The 24,105-nt window shown below is 46.0% G+C and overlaps 1 protein-coding gene across 1 annotated transcript in view; it reads left to right on the top strand.

Annotated features, from left to right (window-relative positions):
- The first annotated feature begins 7,813 nt into the window (after nt 1-7,813).
- Nucleotides 7,814-24,105, top strand: part of DKC1 (dyskerin pseudouridine synthase 1) — a 30,628-nt gene continuing 14,336 nt past the window's right edge. The window contains exons 1-7 of the mRNA XM_068249711.1: nt 7,814-7,883; nt 8,031-8,083; nt 15,763-15,849; nt 16,658-16,749; nt 19,256-19,440; nt 21,149-21,213; nt 23,622-23,748. Coding sequence (XP_068105812.1) covers nt 7,868-7,883; nt 8,031-8,083; nt 15,763-15,849; nt 16,658-16,749; nt 19,256-19,440; nt 21,149-21,213; nt 23,622-23,748 — 625 coding nt within the window. The 5' untranslated portion in view covers nt 7,814-7,867. The remainder of the gene's footprint in view (nt 7,884-8,030; nt 8,084-15,762; nt 15,850-16,657; nt 16,750-19,255; nt 19,441-21,148; nt 21,214-23,621; nt 23,749-24,105) is intronic.

Raw genomic sequence — 24,105 nt, 5'->3', positions numbered from 1 at the left:
CAAGGAGGAGGAGGACAGCGAAGAGCATGTAGCAGGAGGAGAGGAGGTGGCAGGAGGCCTGCCTGCAAGCCGTGGAGGTGTCACAATTTGGTCCGCTGCGCCCTGCTTGCCATCGTTCACCACCAGGTTCACCCAATGGGCTGTGTACGTAATGTAGCGGCCCTGCCCGTGCTTGGCAGACCAGGCATCCGTGGTCAGGTGTACCCTTTGACCCAACGCTCTTCGCAAGAGATGACACCACTTGCCTCTCAACTTCACGGTGCAGTTGGGGTATGGCCTTTCTCGAAAAATAAGTGCGGCCTGGCATCTTCCACTGCGGTGTTCCGATGGCCACAAATTTACGGAAGGCCTCAGAGTCCACCAGCTGGTATGGTAACAGCTGCCGAGCTAACAGTTCCGCCACGCCAGCTGTCAGACGCCGGGCAAGGGGGTGACTGGCCGAAATTGGCTTCTTCCGCTCAAACATTTCCTTCACGGACACCTGACTGCTGCTGTGGGCAGAGGAGCAGGAACCGCTCAAGGGCAGAGGCGGAGTGGAGGAGGGTGCCTGTGAAGGTGCAAGGGAGAAAGCGGCAGAAGCAGATGATGCACCTGAAGGAGGAAGAGGAGAAGGAGGGTGACTTTTCTTTTGTGTGCTGCTGCTGCTGCTTTTGCTCAGGTGGCCATCCCATTGCTGTTTGTGCCTTTTCTCCAGGTGCCTTCGTAAGGCACTTGTCCCTACGTGAGTGTTGGCCTTTCCACGGCTCAATTTTTGTTGGCAGAGCGAACAGATGGCTTTGGTCCGATCTGAGGCACACACATTAAAAAATTTCCACACCGCTGAGCCACCCTGGGATGTGGGCACTATGGGGACCTCAGCAGCTGATGCTGAAGGGCAAGTTGGCTGGCTGTACATAGGTGGCGATACATGGTGCCGGACACTGCCACCAGCTGTTTCTGACGAAGAGCTGCCCCAGCTTCTTTCAGCAACTTCTCTCCTCCTACTACTCTCTGACTCCCCCTCTGAACTGTCCCCCTCTTCATCTCCTCTATTGGGAACATACAGAGGATCCCTATCATCGTCATCATCGTAATCATCCTGCCCAACTTCGCTTGCCTCAGACAAATCCAAACATGCACCATCAGTAGGTCCTTCATCCTCCTTACACGTTACATCCATAGGCCTCGATTCACAAAGCGGTGATAACCCAGTTATCACGCCTAAAAGACTTTAGGCGTGATGACCTTTTCACCACTGAGTTATCACCGATTTTTCCTGCTCTTCGCGCGAAGTTACCATAGGGTTTAATGGGAGCTTCGCGCGAAGCGTCGGGTGTTGCGCGCGCACTTACGTTACGCAAAGTCCCATAGGGTTTAATGGGAGCTTCGCGCGAAGCGTCGGGTGTTGCGCGCGCACTTACGCGCGTACGCGCGTACGCGCGTACGCGCGTACGCGCGGCAACTTCGCGCGAGTTTCTTCTTATCATGCCTAAAGTGACTTTAGGCGTGATAAGGGCCTTTTCACCATGGTGCTAACACTTTGCACCGCTTTGTGAATCGAGCCCATAGTGTTGCCGGGTAACTCAAATATATGAGCTGGTGAAAATTCATCTGGCTGTAACAACAATGGCTGTGCATCAGTGATTTCAACACTAAATAATTCTTGCGAAGTGTCAAATGCAGCGGAAGTGGTGCTAGTAGTAGCGCTGGTGGCTGAGCAAGATGAGGTGTTCTGTGTCGCTAAATACTTAACAACGTCCTGACAATCTTGGCAGGTGATGGAACGTGCCTTCTCCCGAGCACTGTACTGTGGGCCAGGTCCACACGAAATTACATTTACACGACCTTGCGCAGACCTGCCGGGGGGCCTTCCTCTGGCTCTGGCACTACCTCTTCCTCTACCTGTTTTGTCCATATCGGGTATGCACGGAGTGGTATATCACACTGCGTGCACTCACGTAGGTAGGTGGGTTCACTTAACTGCACAGGTATGCGCACTGATGCGGTGGGTTCACTGAACACAACAGGTATGCAGTGGCGGGTTCACTGGACACAACAGGTATGCAGTGGCGGGTTCACTGAACACAACAGGTATGCAGTGGCGGGTTCACTGAACACAACAGGTATGCAGTGGCGGGTTCACTGAACAGTACAGGTATACAGTGGCGGGTTCACTGAACACAACAGGTATGCAGTGGCGGGTTCACTGAACAGGTATACAGTGGCGGGTTCACTGAACAGAACAGGTATACAGTGGCGGGTTCACTGAACACAACAGGTATGCAGTGGCGGGTTCACTGAACAGGTATGCAGTGGCGGGTTCACTGAACAGTACAGGTATACAGTGGCGGGTTCACTGAACACAACAGGTATGCAGTGGCGGGTTCACTGAACAGGTATACAGTGGCAGGTTCACTGAACAGAACAGGTATACAGTGGCGGGTTCACTGAACACAACAGGTATGCAGTGGCGGGTTCACTGAACAGGTATGCAGTGGCGGGTTCACTGAACAGTACAGGTATACAGTGGCGGGTTCACTGAACACAACAGGTATGCAGTAGCGGGTTCACTGAACAGGTATACAGTGGCGGGTTCACTGAACAGAACAGGTATACAGTGGCGGGTTCACAGAACAGGTATGCAGTGGCAGGTTCAGAACACAACAGGTATGCAGTGGCGGGTTCACTAAACAGGTATACAGTGGCGGGTCCACTGAACAGAACAGGTATGCAGTGGCGGGTTCACTGAACACAACAGGTATGCAGTGGCAGGTTCACTGAACACAACAGGTATGCAGTGGCGGGTTCACTGAACAGGTATGCAGTGGCGGGTTCACTGAACAGTACAGGTATACAGTGGCGTGTTCACTGAACACAACAGGTATGCAGTGGCGGGTTCACTGAACAGGTATGCAGTGGCGGGTTCACTGAACAGTACAGGTATACAGTGGCAGGTTCACTGAACAGAACAGGTATGCAGTGGCGGGTTCACTGAACACAACAGGTATGCAGTGGCGGGTTCACTGAACACAACAGGTATGCAGTGGCGGGTTCACTGAACAGGTATGCAGTGGCGGGTTCACTGAACAGTACATGTATACAGTGGCGGGTTCACTGAACACAACAGGTATGCAGTGGTGGGTTCACTGAACAGGTATACAGTGGCGGGTTCACTGAACAGAACAGGTATACAGTGGCGGGTTCACAGAACAGGTATGCAGTGGTGGGTTCACAGCACAGGTATGCAGTGGCAGGTTCACTGAACAGGTATGCAGTGATGGGTTCACAGCACAGGTATGCAGTGGCAGGTTCACTGAACAGGTATGCAGTGATGGGTTCACAGAACAGGTATGCAGTGGTGGGTTCACAGCACAGGTATGCAGTGGCAGGTTCACTGAACAGGTATGCAGTGATGGGTTCACAGCACAGGTATGCAGTGGCAGGTTCACTGAACAGGTATGCAGTGATGGGTTCACAGAACAGGTATGCAGTGGTGGGTTCACAGCACAGGTATGCAGTGGCAGGTTCACTGAACAGGTATGCAGTGATGGGTTCACAGAACAGGTATGCAGTGGCAGGTTCACTGAACAGGTATGCAGTGGTGGGTTCACAGTACAGGTATGCAGTGGTGGGTTCACAGAACAGGTATGCAGCCAGCCAGGAACAAGTTAAGCCTAACTAATCTTTCTCTGAGAGACAGTCTGCAGCAGCTCGCCCTACTCTCACTAACGCAGGCAGCACACGAGTGACCGTAATGGCCGTCGCTGCCTGCCTTATATAAGGGGGGGGTGGGGCTCCAGGGGCTAGTGTAGCCTAATTGGCTACACTGGGCCTGCTGACTGTGATGTAGAGGGTCAAAGTTGACCCTCAAGGTGCATTATGGGGCGAACCGAACTTCCGCAAAGGTTCGCCAGCGGGACGCGAACGCGAACCACCGAAGTTCGCGTGGAACCGTTCGCCGGCGAACCGTTCGGCCCATCTCTAGTCCTGAAACATGATCTTAATATTATTCTTGAAATGGTAGATTTGAATTCCATATGGTTATTCACACTGCAATGTTCAATTAGTTCATCTATTGTAGAGACTCAATATAAGGTCCTTCTCCGATGATACTTAACCACTTGAGGACCATAGTCGTAAACCCTCCTAAAGACCAGGCTGTTTTGTTTTTTTTCATAATTGGCCACTGCAACTTTAAGGCCAAGCTGCAGGGCCGCACAACACAGCACATGAGTGATTCCCTCCCCCCTTTTCTCCCCACCAACAGAGCTCTCTGTTGGTGGGGTCTAATCGCCCCTCTTGTGTTTTTTTTTAATAAATATTTATGTTCATAAATTTTAAATGTTTTTTACTATTTCTGGTTTTGTTTTTAGCAATCCCCTCCCTCCCCCCAGCTGGCCAATCACACGATCGGCTAGCTGATCGATCTCTTGTCCCCCAGGGGGACAACCGTGTCACACGGCTGTCCCCAGTACAGCGCTGCTGCTGATCGCAGCGTTGTACTACATGTGAAGACGGCGGTTTCGCCGTCTAACAGTTAACAGTCTCCCGAGCGGCAATCGCCGCTCGGAGACTGAAGGCGGGGCGGAGCTCTGCCTCCCAAGCAGGAGATACGTGCGCAGCATGCGCGCGATCTCCTGAAACTGCAGCACCAGGACCTGACGCCAATTGGCATTAGGCGGCCCTGGGGCAGACACCGCGGCCATGCCCATTGTCGTGAGGCGGTCCTGGGGGGTTAAAAACAGGGGTCGAGTCCTGCGTGAACGCGGGTGGACGGCGTCCACTTACTTTTTCCTCAGCGCCGTCCACCCTGGCTTGTGTGGAGGGGAGCATTTTTAAAGTTTGGCGGCTAAAGTGGGCGGAGACTTACCGCCGTGCTTCCAGCCGCAACTTGCAGGGGACGCTCTACTCTGTGCGCGGCTAGTCTGGTCTACTCAAGACCAGACTAGCTCTAGCCACGCACAGAGCAAAGCGTCCCCTGCGAGTTGCGGCTGGAAGCACAGCGGTAAGTCTACGCCCACTTTAGCCGCCGAACTTTCAAAATACCGGAGGGGAGAGCCAGGAAGGAGAGCCCCTAGGTGAGGGAAGGGGGGGGGGGGGGAGACGTCCGCCCTTCCCCACTGTCCCCACAGCTCTCCTTCTCTGCGCTGCTCCCCTCCTGCTGGGGGGGGGGGGGGTACACCTGGCTACCTGGGGACATATACCCCTGCCTAAATATACTGGGCACATATCCCCCTGGCTTTATATACTGGGCACATATACCCCTGACTACATATACTGGGCACATATACCCCTGACTACATATACTGGGCACATATCCCCCTGGCTACATATACTGGGGACATATACCCCCTGACTATATATACTGGGCACATATACCCTTGACTACATATACTGGGCACATATCCCCCTGGCTACATATACTGGGGACATATACCCCTGGCTACATATACTGGGCACATATACCCCTGGCTACATATACTGGGCACATATTCCCCTGGCTATATATACTGGGCACATATACCCCTGACTACATATACTGGACACATATACCCCTGCCTACATATACTGGGGACATATACCCCTGACTACATATACTGGGCATATATACCCCTGCCTACATATACTGGGCACATATACCACTGACTACATATACTGGGCACATATACCCCTGACTACATATACTGGGCACATATCCCCCTGGCTACATATACTGGGCACATATACCCCTGACTACATATACTGGGCACATATCCCCCTGACTACATATACTGGGCACATATACACCTGACTACATATACTGGGCACATATCCCCTTGGCTACATATCCCCCTGGCTATATATACTGAGGACATATACCCCTGCCTATATATACTGGGCACATATACCCCCTGGCTACATATACTGGGTCCATAGGAGAAAAAGAAAGTCTGGCACTATAGTTTATTACAGCAGACAAAGATGCAAAAACTTGTACAAAGCGTTGCTGTGCAAAAAGGCAAATGTGCAATGCAAACTGACATGCATGAGAGAATCATATATAAAATAGATCCAATTGCTGTACCTGGGTGGTGGGAGGTGGCAACTGTGGGCGCCGCTGGTGCACGGCCTTACGTCCGTTTCGCTAGGCTAAACGCCAAGCTTCTTCTAAAGGGTGAGGTGTGCACATCGTGACTAGAACGGCGGCAAGATTAAATGCAAACTAAAGGTTGCACTTCCGGATCGCCACAGTGTGTATGTATTTTGGGCGTTACGTGTATTTTGGGTGATCCGCTGTCAGGTTTCGCGTATGTTGGGGAACTGCTTCCAGATTATGTGTACTGCCACATTGTCTATTTTGGGGGAACCACTGCCATATTATCTGTATTTTGTAGGAACGTGTCTTTTTGGTGAAATGCTGTCAGATTACATCTATTTTTGGGGGATACACTACGGCAGAGCTCAAACTTCCCCGGCAGACCTTTTACATCACTGCTAAGGTCATGTATATTTGGCCCCACCCATTACCACGCCCATGTTATGGTTGACCACGCCCATTTTTGGCGAGCCGCAAGGTTTTCGGAGTGAGTCCACTCACTTCCTTTCCTGGGACTAGACCCCTGGTTAAAAAGGAACTGTTGCGAAAATCTTAAAATTTAAAACACATACTAATAAGAAGTACATTTCTCCCAGAGTAAAATGAGCCATAAATTACTTTTCTCCTATGTTGCTGTCACTTACAGTAGGTATTAGAAATCTGACATCACAGACAGGTTTTGAGCTAGTCCATCTCTTCATGGGGGATTCTAAGCGTGGCCTTTATTTTTTATGAAGACATTCTCTAAAAATGATTACTACAAAGAAGCTGGCCAGCCTCCCGGCTCACTGTACACTATTTTGGCAGTTGGATGGAGCAACTGCCATTCACTAAGTGCTTTTAAAAATAAAGAAAACCCTGAGAACCCTCTTATGAGAAAATGGGCTAGTCCAAAATCTGTCAATGCTACATTTCTACTACCTACTGTAAGTGACTGGCTCGAACCTCTGATTTTGAGGAACGCGAACTTCCGCAAAAGTTCGAGAACATGCGCACCGCAATAGACTTCAATGGGCAGGCAAACTTTAAAAACTATAAACACTAATTCTGGCCACAAAAGTGATGGAAAAGATGTTTCAAGGGGTTTAACACCTGGAGGGGGGCATGGCGGAGTGGGATACTCGCCGAAAGTCCCGGGGAAAATTACGGATTTGACGCACAGCAGGGTTTTAAGGGCAGAAATCACTTGCATGTGTGTACATCAATCAGGTAGTGTAATTAGTGTACTGCTTCACACTGACAGACCAAACTCACTTTTATGTTTATTTTGACTTTTAATTTTCAGTTCAGGTTCTCTTTAAGTACGGTGAGGCTATAGTGGCAGTATAAGGGGTTGACATATACAATCCAAAAGGGTGGAGAGGGTATAAGGGGTATAAAGACCATGGGGTATATCGTCAATCTCCGTTGGTGGTAAGCAGCTACATAGCGATACACCACGTTTTGTAGCTACATAGCGATACACACCACGTTTTGCCAGTACTGACAACAAATGAGTAGGAAGAAAAAAAAACTGAGGATCAAAACTTTACAAAAGTAAAGGTATTTAGCTAATCTTGCTTTAGATGAGAACAGCTGGAATCATTTATATTTTCTATTGATAATTCGCTTTTATCCCGCACCATTTGCATCTGACTACTTCCGCCACTACTCTAAAAAAAATCTACAACAAAATGTCGGCTAACCCCAATGAATGAGGAGACGGGGAGAAGGAAGAGGCGGGCGTTATTGCTGAGTCCACCCACGTGCTATATCAGTTAGGTGCTGGAACATTTCCTTCTTGTTCACCGCGTGGAAGGACTGTGAGCAATCATGGCGGAGGGGGAAGGTATGTCTGCAGAGGCATTGCCACGTGCTTTCACCGTAGCGGTTCTGCCGCAGTTTTGTTATGTGTGAATTGGTGCATTTCAGTTTGGTGATTGCTTTGCCTACGTTGCAGCCAGAAATATGTGAAAATCCAGTTGTTCTCTTACAGGTAGTAAGAAGAAGTCAAAGAAACGGCGGAGTCAGACTGCTGAGGAGATAGCCGTAAGTAACTCAAGTACCTCTTTAACTGTGTGGTGTGTGTGTGTTTTTTTTTTTTTTTTTTTTTTTTTTTTTTTTTTTCTCGTGAGCCACAGGATTTCTTTTTGTTAGATTATATTGCTTGAGACACATGAGATCTCCATCTGCTAGCCTTTATATGTATTGTGTGCAATAGATCATCAATAAACTTGACGTTTGCATATATTACTACTTTTTAGTGTACGTTTAGGAAGAGCAGAGGAGCAAGGCATTGTATAGAAAGCATACGTTTAGTGATTCTGCATGATTTTTTGGGGGGAGGAGACTGATAGTGCTAAAGTAATGTAAAGACACCGTGGGCAGCACGGTGGCGTAGTGGTTAGCTCTCTCGCCTTGTAGCGCTGGGTCCCTGGTTCGAATCCCAGCCAGGGCACGATCTGCAAAAGAGTTTGTATGTTCTCTCTGTGTCTGCGTGGGTTTCCTCTGTGCACTCCGGTTTCCTCCCACATTCCAAAAACATACAGATAAGTTGGTTCCCTCTAAAAATTGGCCCTAGACTACAGTACTTACACTACATAATATAGACATATGGCAATGGTAGGGATTAGATTGTGAGCTCCTTTGAGGGACAGTTAGTGACAAGAGATTCACACACTCTACAGCGCTGCGTAATATGTCGGCGCTATATAAATAATAATAATAAAAGATGTGGTGTGGAATTCAGTGTTTGAAGTTTTCTGAAACGACTTTGATAAGTAAGGTATTAACTGCCCCAGTGCAGTATAGTAGTAGGGTATTGTACTGTTAGCAATTATCAGTATGGTAGCATTTACTGGCTGACTTTTAATATGTTAAACTTCACATAAGTATATATTAAATTAAGCTTTCTGTATATAGTGATATCATCTTCAGACTCTTAACTTTATGGATACTGTTCACAGGATGAGATTTTTAAGAATGTATTATACTCTTTGATTCTTTTAAAAATAGTTCAGGAAATGTAGTATAGTCCTAATTCAAAACTTTCATGATCCCCTCTATCAATGTATAGTCTACACCAGATGCCCCTGTGTTTTATTCTTTAGCTGTGGCCCTATGTTGAAAGCAACTGAGTTTATCCAATAGGTGCAGCTGCAGTTCAACTCACACCCATGTACTTATTAGATCTATAATTCATTTGTGGGAATTCTTTTTCTTTAACTATGGATGCAAGAAAATACATGTCCTTAACCACTTAAGGACCGGCCAGTTTTTCTATGATCTGTGCTGGGTGGGCTCTTTAGCCCCCAGCACAGATCAGGTTGCAGGCAGGGCTATCAGACTCTCCCCGCCCCATCCCCTTTTTCCCACTGGGGGATGTCCTGTTGGGGGGGGTCTGATCACCTCCTGTTTGTGCCTAGTGGGGGGGCCTCAAAGCCCCCATCTGCAGCGCTATACCATCCCCCTCCCTCCCTCTCCTTCGTAATGTAGGTGATACAGGACAGCGATCCGTCCTGTACTGCCTCAGGCTTCAGCCTATCAGAGGCCTGGGATCTCCGATCTCCTTTACGGCAGCGCCGTACAATGTAAACACCGGGGATTACGTCCCCGGGTGTTTACATATAGCCTGTGAGCCGCGATCGGAGGATCGCAGGCTGTTCATAGAGGCACCCCCCGCCTTGAACTAACAGGACACCGGCCGTTTCCATAGAAACACAGGTGCGACCAGCCGCCACCTATTGGCGTTGGCTGGTCGTTAGGAAATTTCTGCATACTGTCAGTGGATTGAGAACTGAGCAGAAATAACTTTTTGCAATCATTGCATTTATTTTTGCCCTAAAAGTCAAGCTTAGTGAGGATCCTTGAGATGCTGTCTTTGAGTGGATGCACATTTGTGCAGCTTGAATTTGGAGTAATCAAATGCAGTAGTTTATTGGTCCTAGTAGAGGTGGCATAAATTTGTTCAGGGTGAACACGGTCTATACAGTACTCAGCCCCGAACTTTCATCTGAAGGAACAATTCCTTATGCTGGATACACACCATGCGTTTCTGCGTTCGATGCGGCCGTCGATACGCGTCGATTCGATTATTTCTGACCTGTCCGATTCAAGCTTCGATGGATTGTTAGGTCGATTTGCCATACTTTACATGGCATTCGACCTAAAAATCATCGAAATTCGGTCGGAAATAATCGACGCGTGCGACGCGGAAACTCATGGTGTGTATCCAGCATAATACCGGCATATGGCAGTCCTCATACATCTGTACAAGTCTATAGTCTTAGGTCCTCTCAGGAATGGGCCCCTTTCACACTTATGTTGATACAATTAAATATGTAACTAAAAAAAGTTCCCCTGGGTGGTACTCGCCTCGGGTGGGGGAAGCCTCTGGATCCTATTGAGGCTTCCCCAGTCGTCCTGTGTTCCGTGGCGGTGATAAAGCTCCCCGAACAGCGGGGATGTAAATATTTACCTTTCCTGCTCTGAAGCAGTATTGGCTCGGAGATGGGCGGAAATAGCCGATATCTGTCGGTCCGCTCTGCTGCACATGCACAAGTCGCCTGTGTAGTAGAGTGGACCAGATGGGGATCGACTATTTCTGAATGGAGAGCTGCAACAGCGCCCCCGCTGGAGCTAGAAAAAAAGTAAATCTTGCACAGTCTGACAAATTGTCGCTGTGTGTTCCGTGGGCTGCGGCTAGACTGCTGTGGGGCACAGGACTATGGGGATGCGTTAATAGGATCCAGAGGCTCCCCCCCCCTACCGAGATGAGTACCCCCCTTAGTTAGTCTCTTTAAACTGCACCTCAATGTTCCTAAAGGGTTTCAGAATCGTTTATTTTGCCAAGCATGAGCGATCATGCCCGGAATTATTCTTGGCACATACATATAGCTCGGGAAGAAGACAGAGAAGAATGCATAGCAACAGAGATTACATTGTGGATAACATTTACGTCAAACATACATCACAGTTCATTTTTGCAGCCTAGAGCTGACCAGCGGTTGGCCTTGTGAGGTGGTTGCTTCAGTTGACTGATCGGGAGTGGCGCAACCCGCTCCCCCCCCCCCCCCCCCCCCCCCCCATGGGCTTGCACTGATGGAAGTATGTGGAGGGAGTTCAAGTGGCTGACAGCCAATGGGAGGAAGGAGTTCCTATGTCTCAGTCTTTGCAGGGATGGCACGAAGTCTCTGGCCCAGAGGGAGCAAACTGAAGTATTGGTGGCCTGGGTGCGAGGGATCACTGGCAATCCTCAATGCCCTGGATTTCAGTCTCTTGTTGTGCAGTAGTGCAAGTGAGGGGAGGGGGCACCCGATGACCCTCTCCGCTGACCTGATGACCCTCTGTAGTTTGAGCCGGTCGCTGGCAGTGGCGCCAGCATACCAGACCAAGATGGAAGAGCAGAGGATTGACTCAATGGTGGCAGAGTAGAAGCTGGTCAGAATTCCTTGGGTCATGCCGACCTTCCTCAGCTGCCGTAGGAAGTAAAGTCTCTGCTGTGCCTTCCGTTGGATGGCAGTGATATTGGGCTTCCAGCTGAGATCGCCGGAGATAGTAGTGCCCAGAAGGTGGGCGCAGGGCACTCTGGCCACCTCGGTGCCATCAATATACATTGGAGGTGGGGTGGGAGCAGACCTCCTGAAGTCGATGATTAGCTCAACAGTCTTTGCTGTGTTAAGCACCAGCCTGTTCTTCTTGCACCAGTTGCAAATTCTCTCCACCTGCTGACAGTACTCCTGGATATTGTCCTTAGTGACAAGGCCAACAATGGTAGTGTCATCGGCGAACTTGATGACCTTGCCTGAGTCAGCCTCTGATCGCTACTGTTCTCCCTCTACACGAACAATTGCAGGAGACAGCACGCAGCCTTGAGGAGCCCCTGTGTTCGTTGTCACTGCTTGGGAGCTGATGTTGCTCAGCTTGACGGATTGGGACCTGTTGGTGAGAAAGTCCGTGATCCACAGGTGTAGGCTTCATAATGACCGACGTCAGGGCCACAGGCCTGAAATTGTTAAGGTCCGCGACCCCCTGCTTTTTTGGAACAAGTATGATGGTTAACATCTTGAAACAGTGGGAACCTTGCTTTTCTGTGGTGACTTGAAGATGTCGCAGAGGATGGGAGCAAGTTGTTGACAGCAGGTTTTCAGGCAGGCTGGAGATACGCCGTCGAGGGCCAGAGGCTTTCCTGGTGCTTAGCGTTGAAAGGAGTCGCAGTACGTCGGCCTCGCTCACCACCAACTGATTCGGGATGTTGGTCGCAGGGCCTGGAGCTGGGGTGGTCTGAACCATACGCCCCTCCCATTTCTGGTTCTAGAACCTGCAGTAGAATCTGCTAAGTTCTTTGCCGAGTTTTAGGCTGGGTACTGCATGTTTAGGTTTGGGCTTGTAGTTAGTGACAGCCTTCAGCCCCTTCCATACAGCCCTAGTGTCCATAGATCGCAGGTGGTGTTCCATTTTCGCACCGTACTCCTTTTTGGCTACCCTCAGCACACGGCTGAGGTCGTTTCTCGCTCTCCTGTAGTCCTGGTTGCTGGACTTGTGTGCAACTTCCTTGCTTCTCCGCAGTCGACGAAGCTTATTAGAGAACCATGGCTTGTTGTTCAGGTACACCTTGAAGGATTTTGTTGGTACGCAAGAGTCCTCGCAGAAACTGATGTATGAAGCGACGTTATCTGCCCATTCATCCAGGTCTGGCGCTTCTAGGGACTTCCAGTCCGTGCAATCAAAGCAGGCTTGCAGTTTCAGCTTGGCCTCATCGGACCACACTTTGACGAACTTGAGTGTCTGTTTGGCTGATTCCAGGCGCCTCCTGTAGGTGGGAATAAGATGGATGAGGCAGTGGTCCGAGGAGCTGAGAGCTGCCCATGGGACCGCCTTATAAGCATCCTTCAGTGCTGTGTAAGGCCTGGAACCCACTGCAAACCGCAAACGCTAAACGCAACCGCTAGCAATTTGTAACAGCGGTTTGCAAGCGGATTCATGCGCGTTTGCGGTCGCGTTTTGCAACATTGTATTTTTTTGCCCAGCGGGTGCATAGCGGTTTGCGGTTTTATCCTGATTGGTCGTGTGAATAATTTTTCATTTTGTTACATTGCGCTGCACCGCAAAACGCTAGCAGAACCGCTCAGTTTAGGTTTTGCTGAGCGTTTCCACTAGCGTTTCAATACTTTACATTGAAGCGCTAGCGCTCCCAAAATGCTGCAGGTCCTGCGTTTGCGTTTCTGAGAAACGCAAACGCTCCTGTGGAAGTTGCCCCATCCATTAACATTAGCACAGCGTTTTGGCAAACTGCTAGCGTATCGCAGTGCTGCCAAAACGCTGCTAAAAGCGCTCCTGTGGGTTCCAGCCCTAACAGTGGTCAAGAGTGTTCTGGCCTCTGGTAGAACAGGCTACATGTCAACACCTAATGGAGAGACCATACTGAGGCATAAAGTAAAATGAAAGGTTCCCATATCCCATGTAAACGCACTGGTCATTCAATCAGTGCGTTACTGCATCTGTACCAGCCCCACTTCAAGCAAGGTGCAGCAGGAACTTGTGCAGCGCAAGTGTCAAATCTAAGAAATGACCTTTAACCACTTCACCACTGAGGGGTTTTTACCCCCTGAGCACCAGAGCAATTTTCACCTTTCAGCGCTCCTTCCATTCATTCGTCTAACTTTATCATTACTTATCGTAATGAAATGAACTATATCTTGTTTTTCCCGCCACCAGTTAGGCTTTCTTTAGGTGGGACATTATGCCAAGAATTATTTTATTCTAAATGTGTTTTAATGGGACAATAGGAAAAATGTGGGAAAATTATTTTTCAGTTTTCGGCCATTATAGTTTTTAAATAATGCATGCTACTGTAATTAAAACCCATGAAATGTATTTGCCCTTTTGTCCCGGTTATAAAACGGTTTAAATTATGTCCCTATCACAATGTTTGGCGCCGATATTTTATTTGGAATTAAAGGTGCATTTTTTTTCAGTTTTGTGCCCATCCCTAATTACAAGCCCATAGTTTATAAAGTAACAGTGTTGTACCCTCCTGACATAAATATTTAAAGTTCAGTCCCTAAGGTAACTATTTGTTTTTTTTTTTTAATTGTAAATTTTTTTAATAAAAAGTGTGGGAGGTAATGAGTTAATTTTTTTTTTTTTTGTGTATAAGTAATTCATTTGTATGTGAAAAATGCTTTAGGGTGTAGTTTTACTACTTGGCCACAAGATGGCAACAGTAACTTTTTGTTTAATGCGACCTCCAAGCGGCCTTCCGGATGCTTGGAAGTACTGGGAGGCTGGGTAAGTTTATATTTATATTTATATTTATATACACACACACACACACACACACACACACACACACACACACACACACACACACACACACACACACACACACACACACACACCTGCTTAGCGGATCATTGCGGGGCTTAGATCAACGAACGGGAATGGATTTTCCCGTTCATTGATCGGCGGGCAGCGTGTTAACCCGCGGGAGTGCGCGCTACAGGGAGCGCGGGCAGCGTGGCTAAAGTGGTTGAACACTGTTCGAAATGGGGTAGAATATTTAAATTAGCCACGGGGTGTTAGTCTCCCTCTCTCCATCTCCCTCTCTCCTTAAGGTAGCTATACATCAGAAGATTATGGGCAGACTTCTCTAATCAAATTTGATTCGAGATTTGCATCTTTGTCAAAGTTGCCCATATACTGCAGGCAGATTCCCGTTAGCATAAAATCTCCAGGGAATCAGCCGAGCCCTCTGCGTCCACCCCGCCGCTGCCCCGTAATGTATAAATATGCCCCACATGAGTGTATTTATGCACTACCTGTCCTGTGTCAGCCTCTGCGTAGGCTCTCCATCTCCAGGTGTCTCTATTACCTGACTACACACTGGTGACGGCACGAAGCGCGTAACGTCACACACTATGCGCCAGTGTCATGTATGGGGTTAACGGAAGAGCCACCTGGAAGTTTTAGAGATGGGCATCACATGGAGGCTGACACCGGACAAATAATGTATAAATGCCCTCATGGGGGGCAGAGGTGGGTGTTTTGTTGCTCATTACAAAATTGGCCACTTTATCGCCGCACACCTGATCAACCAACTTCGGTTGGTCAGGTGTGCGGCATCTTGCATCAGGCGCTGTCAACGCAACCAATTTCGGCTCAAATTGGTTGCATTGTTGGTCAGGTCCGCGCTCGGCGGAACTGATTTTTAAACCAATTAGATAATTGAATTGGCTGGTTGATCGGCCGCCAAAGTTGAGATGTATGTGCACCTTTAGACTGCTATGGACAGATGACTACAGTAGGGCGTAGATTGAGAGCTCCTATTAGGCACAATTGATGACAAGACTACATACTATGTAAAGTGCTGCAAAAGATTTCAGCGCTATAGAAATACTAAATAAATGCACAGTAAATGAGTGTGTTGGCCACTATGCTGGAAACGGCCGCTATAGTCTCAGGAAGTGGAACTTCAAGACCTCACAATCTGAGGCAGTCAAACTGAAGCTGCAAGGATCTTGCTTTTTTTTTTTTTTTTTTTTATTTTATTTTTTTTTTTTTCCCCATTTGAAAATACTTTGTGAAACCAGAATTGCCTCCACTAAACTTGTGCTTTCAGAATTTAACGGCCTCAGTTTTTTTGGTTTAGCGTTTCATGCATACACTTTATATCCATACCGAACTATGTTAAAAAATGCCTAATACTGACTTTTTTTTTTTTCCTTCAGGATATACAGCATGAAGAAAGCTTTCTTATACGACCAGAATCCAAAATAGCTCAGTTGGATACATCTCAGTGGCCACTGCTACTCAAGGTTTGTATAAATAAAGTTGTAGCTGTTCAAGGATGAGTTTTTGAAGTAACCCATGAACTGAGGGGGGCATAAAGGCAGCCATATAATATATATCTATCAGCCATAGTTCTTTTAAAACCATGCTTATTGCCAGACCTGTGTCAAGAACTTTGCTGTAGTCAGCCACACACATTTAACACTAGTATATTCTAGGTGGAGAATGGTATGTGTCCTTACAAGTCACATTTTGAAGAGAAAAGATGGCATCCTCAAATTAAAATTTGCTTTGTTACAGCTGATACAAAACCTGCAATAAATCTGGTTGTCTACTTCCTGCTTTCATAGCAGACACATTAACATCCTGTATTTGCAAATGAGCTCTGTCATGTCAGTCAGACTCAGCTGATATGGCTAAGGGGTCAAATTACATTGAGTTCAGTTACAGATGAGGGGGGAATTAGACATGCTAAACTATATAAACACATGGTGCATTTCTGTGTTTTTCTTATGTCCGCTGCAAGCTTTCAGGTCCACTGTAAGGGCTGCCAAGTAAAGCTATGAACACCTGATAGATTGCCGCCTGGGGTGAGAATTATACGTTTATCTAATGCGTGTAGTTGTTGCTCGGCATGGTCTGATTCTGTATGAAACCGGTTTGCTCTCTAGCCATATTCTCTCCACAGTTGAGGCCTTTTACATATACAGTACTGGCATAATTGCTGACTTCTGCTAGATTTCACTGCCCATGAAGTACCATAATTTTTCTCGAAGTCTTTATCATCTTAAAGGTGTGTTTTTTTTTTTGGTTTTTTTTTTTGGTTTTTTTCAGAACTTCGATAAGCTGAATGTTCGAACGGCCCACTACACACCTATTCCTTCTGGATCCAATCCCCTGAAGAGGGATATTACAGAGTATATTAAGTAAGTGCTAAGGTATGTGAGGTGTTGTGGCGTTGTATGCTGAACTAGGCTATACAGTCTAATATTCCTGCAATTTCAGTAGCTTTTAAAGGGAACCTAGAGTGAGCGGAATACAGAGGCTGCCATCTTTAAAGTTGTGTACACACCTTTGACTGATGCCGGATCAAGACATGATCCCATTGGGCGACATAGCTGGGCTGTACACATGGGCGGAAGACTGAGGGGAAGACGAGCAGCAAGTGCGAGTCGTCATGTAGCAGAAGTGCGGTGCATTCAATGGTCAGCGTAGCTGGGGTAGAGTAGATCTGCCGGGCGGTTCCATTCACAGGTTGGAGATCAGGGGCTGCTGTGACTTAATCAGGCGTGTGTACAGGTCTTAAAGTGGTTCAGAGAAACTTTTACGCATTGCATAATTGTGTTCCTTTCATATAGTTTATAGGGCATTTCTCAAGCCAATTGCTTTTTTTTTTAAATACTCTAAAGGGGCCCATACAGTGGTTGATTTCAGCCATCGATCAATTGGCTGAGCAATTTGTGGCCGATTTTTAGATCGATTTGATCTGACAGGATGAAAGATCTAGGTCTATCTGCTGCTGGCAGCAGATCGATGGCCCATAAAGTTGTATTGGCTCCAATGGTCCAATAATGCATTTAGATGTTTTTTTGTTTTTTTTTCCTTCTACCAATACATTTCCAGTAGATTTAATTCTGAAATCTATTGGAAATCTGTTCCTAGAGTGTGGCACACATCCGATTCCTGTCAGATTAGACTTGACAGGCATCTGACAGAAATCTGTCTGATGGTTGAATCTGCTGTACATCTGTGTATGGCCACCTTAATTCCCTATAAACTAAACAAGCCTTGCCCACAGCTTCTCAGAGTGCCTTGGCACTCTAAGGCTCATGTAGCAAGGGCTTATGGGAGCTAAGTCTGGGCAGGAGGAGGAGGTTACTAGCCAGAGATTTCAGAGGCAAAAGGACGAATGGGGGAGTAAAGCTTTTACAGGCTGATGCAGATCAGCACTTGTCTCTGTGTAATGTGACAAACAGAACATGGCTGCTATAATTGTATCACAGGAAGAAATGATCGTAAACTGTTGAAGCTGTTTGCAGCTAGATTTGCTGTGTAAACGATCTAAACTTAAGATGTATGTATGTATGGTCATTCCCTTTTAAACAATACCAGTTGCCTGGCTGCCCTTCTGATCTATTTGGCTGGAGTAGTGTTTGAATAACACCAGAAACAAGCATGCAACTAGTCTTGTCAAATCTGACAATGTCAAAAAGCCTGATCTGCTGCATGCTTGTTCAGGGTCTGGCTGAAAGTATGAGGCAGGGTAGTTGGGCAACTGGTATTGTTTAACAGGAAATATGGCAGCCTACATATCCCTTTTACTTAAGTTGTCCTTTAAAATTATGCCATTTTCTGGTTTTATGTGCTCAGACTTTGACTCTGATCTGACTATATATGCTGCATGCTGCTTGTAGGTGTTTGATTAAAAAATAAAACCCAAAAGCTCAGCATGACAGCCTGGCAATTGGCCTGTTTGTATGGTAATGAAAGATGGCATCCTCCGTATGTATGTTCAATTTTTTTTTGTTTGTTTCCTGTAAACTGTATTGAATAGTAGAACTAAAGATGCAAGATCTGCTGCATTTGGTTGGTCCAATTCCCAGGTGCATACATTCAAATCAAATTCAAATGTATTCACATCAACTTGAAATGAGAATCTCATTGACACTTCAGAAGTGGGACTGTGCATTTACCAGGAAATGTGTAAGCCTCAATGGTGATGGTTAATAAGAGTCTAACAATTTCAAGTTCATGCAGATTAATACCAGTCAAAAGCAGAAACCATCGTTCCTACTGAAGATGGTCACGAAGATGCTAAATTCTGGCTTGCATACAAATTTTTATTCAAAATTCAGTGTCGCTTAGAACTTGGACAATCAATAGACATTGTATTTGACACCATTTCAAGCTGTAAACTGATGGCAGTACATTTGCATTGAGAAAGTAGTGTTGAGTTACGCCTATTCGGAACTATGTTCTGTATACTGCTGATCAGAACCTGAATCTTTGTACATGCACACTGCGGCAGGGAGTGCTAACTCGTCCTTGTCACTTTTGTGCGCTGCCCTCCCTTGAATTCCAGCTCTCATACTTCTCTTGAAGTAGAATGTATGTGTGAGCTGGAAGTCGGGGCACAGACAACACCCCCTGTGACACCCCCTGCTGTGGTGCATATGTACGAAGATTCAGGTTCTAATCAGCAAGATTAGGAACACAATTCCAAATTTGGATATGCTGAATGCATCAACACTATTTCTGAATTATACATCTGATTAGTCTCGGATCAAACCAGTAGATACATTTTAATCAGGAAACGAAAATGAGAATTGTTCATAATGTATTTTACATTTAATACATATAAATATGAAAAAAAAATCCCTGTAAATTAAGTGTTAGCGCTTGTAAAACCCTTACTTGACTGTTCTTGCTTAGAACTGGATTCATAAACCTTGATAAACCAGCTAACCCATCATCCCATGAGGTTGTAGCATGGATCCGTCGAATTCTTCGTGTGGAGAAAACTGGCCACAGTGGAACATTAGATCCAAAAGTGACGGGCTGTTTAATTGTGTGCATTGACCGTGCAACACGACTTGTAAAGTCTCAGCAGAGTGCAGGTGAGTTTATTTTTTCTCTTTTTTTTTTTTTTTTCTTTTATGCACTTATTAACCCCCTTGGCGTTATGATTCTTTCCGGATTTTAGGGTCTAAAAGCTGAGGTTTTTTTTTGTTTTGTTTTTTTTGTTTTGTTTTGTTTTTTGCATGCTTTTAGATCCTAAAAAAAAAAATCATGATGCTAAGGAGTTCTGCAGCAGCTCAGCTTTCACTCACCTCCCTGGGATCCAGCGCTGCAGTCTTCCCTCGATCCTCAGGGTGGCGATGTAACCCTTTAGTGAGATTGCCGGCTTTTGTCATGACAGATGGCGATCTCACCAAGGGGAAGCAGAGCCTCGGAGGAGAGGAAGTAGAATGGCGGCCGATGTCTGGATCCTCCAGGAGTTGAGTTAAAACACCTGCTGCTTGCATTGCTCTGCACAGCCCTCCTGGCGGCTACCACAAGTTCAGCTCGGGGGTACCACTCCTAGCATGTTTTTCCTACCCCAAGCTGAACTTGTGATTACCGCTAAAGAGGGTAAAATCCAATCCCAGGACAACAATGAAAATGTCTTGGACACTATTCTTTTATATAATGTGAACATAGATGTGCTGGAGTTTGATCCAGCAGTGGCCAACTGCACTCTTGCATATCACCAAAATAATTTGACATTTGGGGCTTTCCAAGCCTGTACCAGTGGTTTTCCCAAACCTCTGTTCTCTTAGTCATCAGGAACTTGATGGCTATTTTGTTGCTCTGCAGATGCTGGCAGCTTGTAACTGCTCATCCTCACGTCTTCCTTCTCCATAGGGTGGAAGGTCGTCTGATTTGAAGTTGCTATATTAAAACAAATGGCATGTTGCACAGGGAAGGAATTACTTTATTGATAAACCTTGTGCAGCCTTTTGAAGTTTTGGCTTTCTGCATTGTAGAGATTCAGTCTGTGCCCATGCTTCAAATCTGGTACATATGGGTTTCTTCAACATCAGTCGAAGGAATGGCTTACAAAGAAATTTAAAACCTACCTGACCTGTAAACTCCCCTTAGCAGCAACAGGCAATAAGATGCAAGTAATTCAGAGTTGATGCAAATTTATGTACCTTGCAAATGGACTGATCAAACACAGTAGCATGTGATCTGGTTTCAAGCTGCAAGTCATAACCTTTCTCTCAATTTGAAATTATTTGCTTTTCATTAACTGTCCCTGCTCAGTAGGCGTGGCCTGATGAGAACTGAGCCAGTTAGATGAAGAAAGGGGCTAACCACAGCATTCAGTGCTGTGCATTCAGTCACAGAATGGGGCCATTTTTCCAAGCTTGCAATGGTGTTTCCCGAAAACAGAATTGCTGAATTTGCTTGCTGCTGCTTTGGAAGGGAAGATGATGGGTAGTCATTCTTATGATGGGCAGTCATTCTCATTCCTTTCTAATTTTATAATTCGGTATATTCTTTAATGGTGTGTATTGGCACATTTGTGGAGTTTGTTACCCTTGCGTATGGTACCTTGTTTTAATACATAAATTAGTCTAATTGCTTTTATTTAGAAATGGCTATTGTGCATATCTGTATGACCCTTTAAATTACTCAAATGTAATTTGAGGTATTTATGCAATTTGTCGAATCTCTCTTTTTTTTTTTTTTTTTTTTTTTTTTTCTTCCATGACTGTCAGTGAGGCACTGTGTAGCTTGGTATGCTGGCAGTGGTTTAATTATCCCTTTTTTACTTCTTAGGTAAAGAATATGTTGGTATTGTTCGACTTCACAATGCTTTAGAGAATGAGCAGCAGCTTACAAGGGTAAGATGTCTGACAGCTGTTTTTAATTTATTCCAGTGTTTTTGTCCCTCCAGTATACATGATGACACAGTTTATCCATTCTCTGAACCTTTTGGCTGTCTCTGATACATTTAGATTCCATATTGGAATCTGGTGTGCTCTTGACCTTGGAAGTTGTCACTCTGTGTCTTACAGTGTGACATGACCTTGGTTTATGGGAGCAGGAGATGTAGCCACTGGTTAAGAAGAGGCTTTCTGTCTGATTATAATCTGGAGTTATATTTATTGGCTATTACTGAACATGGGTAAGAAAAAAAACAAGGGTTCGAACTACAGTCATAAACGGGACAAATGGGATTTTTAAGGGGAATAAGAAATGTCATACATGAAATCGATTCATGCAGTACCTTTTTTAATATCAATCATACTTGCTGTTTCTTCAAGTATAAAATGGAACCCACAGTCCCAACAATCATAAAAATCATACTGTATAAATATATCAAATGTTATCATTAATCTCAGACACATAGTAAATCATTCCTTAAAGTGGATCCAAGATAAACTTTTACTCCTTGCATAATTGTGTTCCTTTCATATCGTTTATAGGGCATTCCTCAAGCTTTGTTTACTCGAATTCCCTATAAACTAAAACCTCGCCCACAGCTTTTCACAATGCCTTTGCACTCTAGCAAGGGCTTATGGGGAGCTCAGTCTGGGCAGGAGGAGGAGGTTACTAGCCATTGATTTCAGAGGCAGAGGGGACAGAATTTACACACAGGCAAGCTGATGGCATCTCCAGCCCTCAGCCTGTGACAAACAGAACATGGCTGCCCTCATTGTATCACAGGAAGAAATCATCAAACTTTTGAAGCGGTTTGCAGCTAGATATGCTGTGTAAACTATCTAAGCTTTACATAAGATATATAGACAAGTTACTTGTTATAGTTAGTTTTTAATCTCGGATCTGCTTTAAGGGCTCTTTCACACTAAGGTTGCATAACGTGCCCCTAACGCATGTTTTGGTTGGACGTTATATTGAACTACGTGATACGTACTTTTTGGTGCATACTGATAGAATGAAAACGGCGCACACGTCACATTTAAAAAAAAAAAAATTACTGAGCATGTGCAAACATTGTAACGGCGCTAAATACGAGTATAACGCACAGCATGCTGCACTTTCATTTAACGTGCAGCGTTATACTCCAAGGCAACGTGGGCACTGAACAGCCTATTTTTCATTACTGTGAGTTCTGCGTTAGGGGCTGCTGTAATGTGCGACTTTAATGTCCTGATGTGAAAGCAGCCTAAAGCTCACCTACCTGACCTGAGGCTAGGCTAAGCAAAAGTATGTTCATGCTTGATCCACATACCTCAGTGCATTGTCAATGTCTCTCCTTGAGCTCCTTCCCCCACAGCCCCTGTACTCACTAATTGATAGATACAAGTATGGATTGCCCCAAAAATTCAAATGAGCTGTGTTTCACAAATTGGTTCATTTCAGGAGTTGGATATTGGGATTGGAAATCAATATAGCATAGGGCTCACAAAATCCTGTTTGCAATTGAAACAGAAAAACATTACTCTCCAAAAGGGGGTGGGCAGACTAGTACAATTGGCGTGAATTCACTCTTATCGACGTGGTACCACTAGAATCTTCACCCCCCCCCCCCCCCTCCCATTTAAAAAAAAAAAAAAAATTATGGCCATGAAAGGTTCTGTGTGATATTTCCTATTCCCCCTTAAAGGGACCCTGAGCAGTAAAAAAAAAAAAAAAAAAAAAAAAACTGGACTTGCCTGGGGTTTCCTCCAGCTGACCTTAGGTCAGGAGGTCCTCCTGACTCCCCTCTCGGTCCCGCTTCAGAATTGACTGGCAACACCCGGGCCGAGTGTCGGGCTGACTCTTCCTTAATGGTGATGCTACACGTCATCACGCTGGCTGGCTGTACTGTGCATGCACGGTTTTCTAACTCTAAACCGCACATGCGCTGTACTGTTACATCGGCCGCCGTGATGACGCGTAACGTCACCTTTAAAGGACTTCTGAGGCCAAATGTCAAAAAAAGTTAAATACCTGCATCACTTTTGTAGGCACGGATGACGCAGTCGGTGCCCTCTGTGCTGTTCCGGGTCCCTGCCGCTCAATAGGGCCCCGGGTCGGGCTCTCTTGCCTGCACTAACATGGCCGCATGAGGCGGCCGCGCAGCCCACATAGTCGCGAGCTCTAGGGCCAACACCCCCCAGTAAACATCGGCTTTGCTTATTTTACTGTTCACGGTCCATTTAAAAAGTACTATTTGTTATGACTGTAGTTTTTGTTATGAATTCTGGATGTGGGCGTTTTCTTGGATGTCATTTGTTAGTAGCACCCTTTTGGGTTCCATTTACATTTTTTTTTTTTTTGTATTTTTCTTGTATTTTTTGCCTAGGCTCTGGAGACGCTCACTGGTGCACTCTTCCAAAGGCCTCCTCTGATAGCTGCTGTTAAACGACAGCTACGAGTAAGAACAATCTACGAGAGCAAACTCATAGAGTATGATCCAGAACGTCGACTAGGTAAATTAACTGGACATTGCATTTATTTACAAGTGATAAGTCTCTAGAATAGTCCAGAAGCTTCCCAGATCCTCCTCAAGCCCTCTGCTGCTGCCCAGGGCTGACACCTTCATGGCCAGAGTCCGATTTTGAGTTCAAACTCCTCTGTACTGAGCACGCATTTGTAGGTTTTTGCGTGCCCAGTAGAACAAATGGGCTTGTGCATGGAGGAAATGGCCATGTACAAGCAGCTTTATTTTACTGGGCATGTATATTTCATACTGGTGCATGACCGGTACTGAGTTACTTGTACATGGACAGGTGCAAGCCACAATAGCTTTTTCCAACTGTAGCCCTCTGGCATTAGGAATGTCACGT

This window comes from Hyperolius riggenbachi, chromosome 8, assembly GCF_040937935.1.
Source record: "Hyperolius riggenbachi isolate aHypRig1 chromosome 8, aHypRig1.pri, whole genome shotgun sequence".
NCBI lineage: Eukaryota > Metazoa > Chordata > Amphibia > Anura > Hyperoliidae > Hyperolius > Hyperolius riggenbachi.
This window is presented reverse-complemented; position numbering and strand designations above follow the sequence as displayed.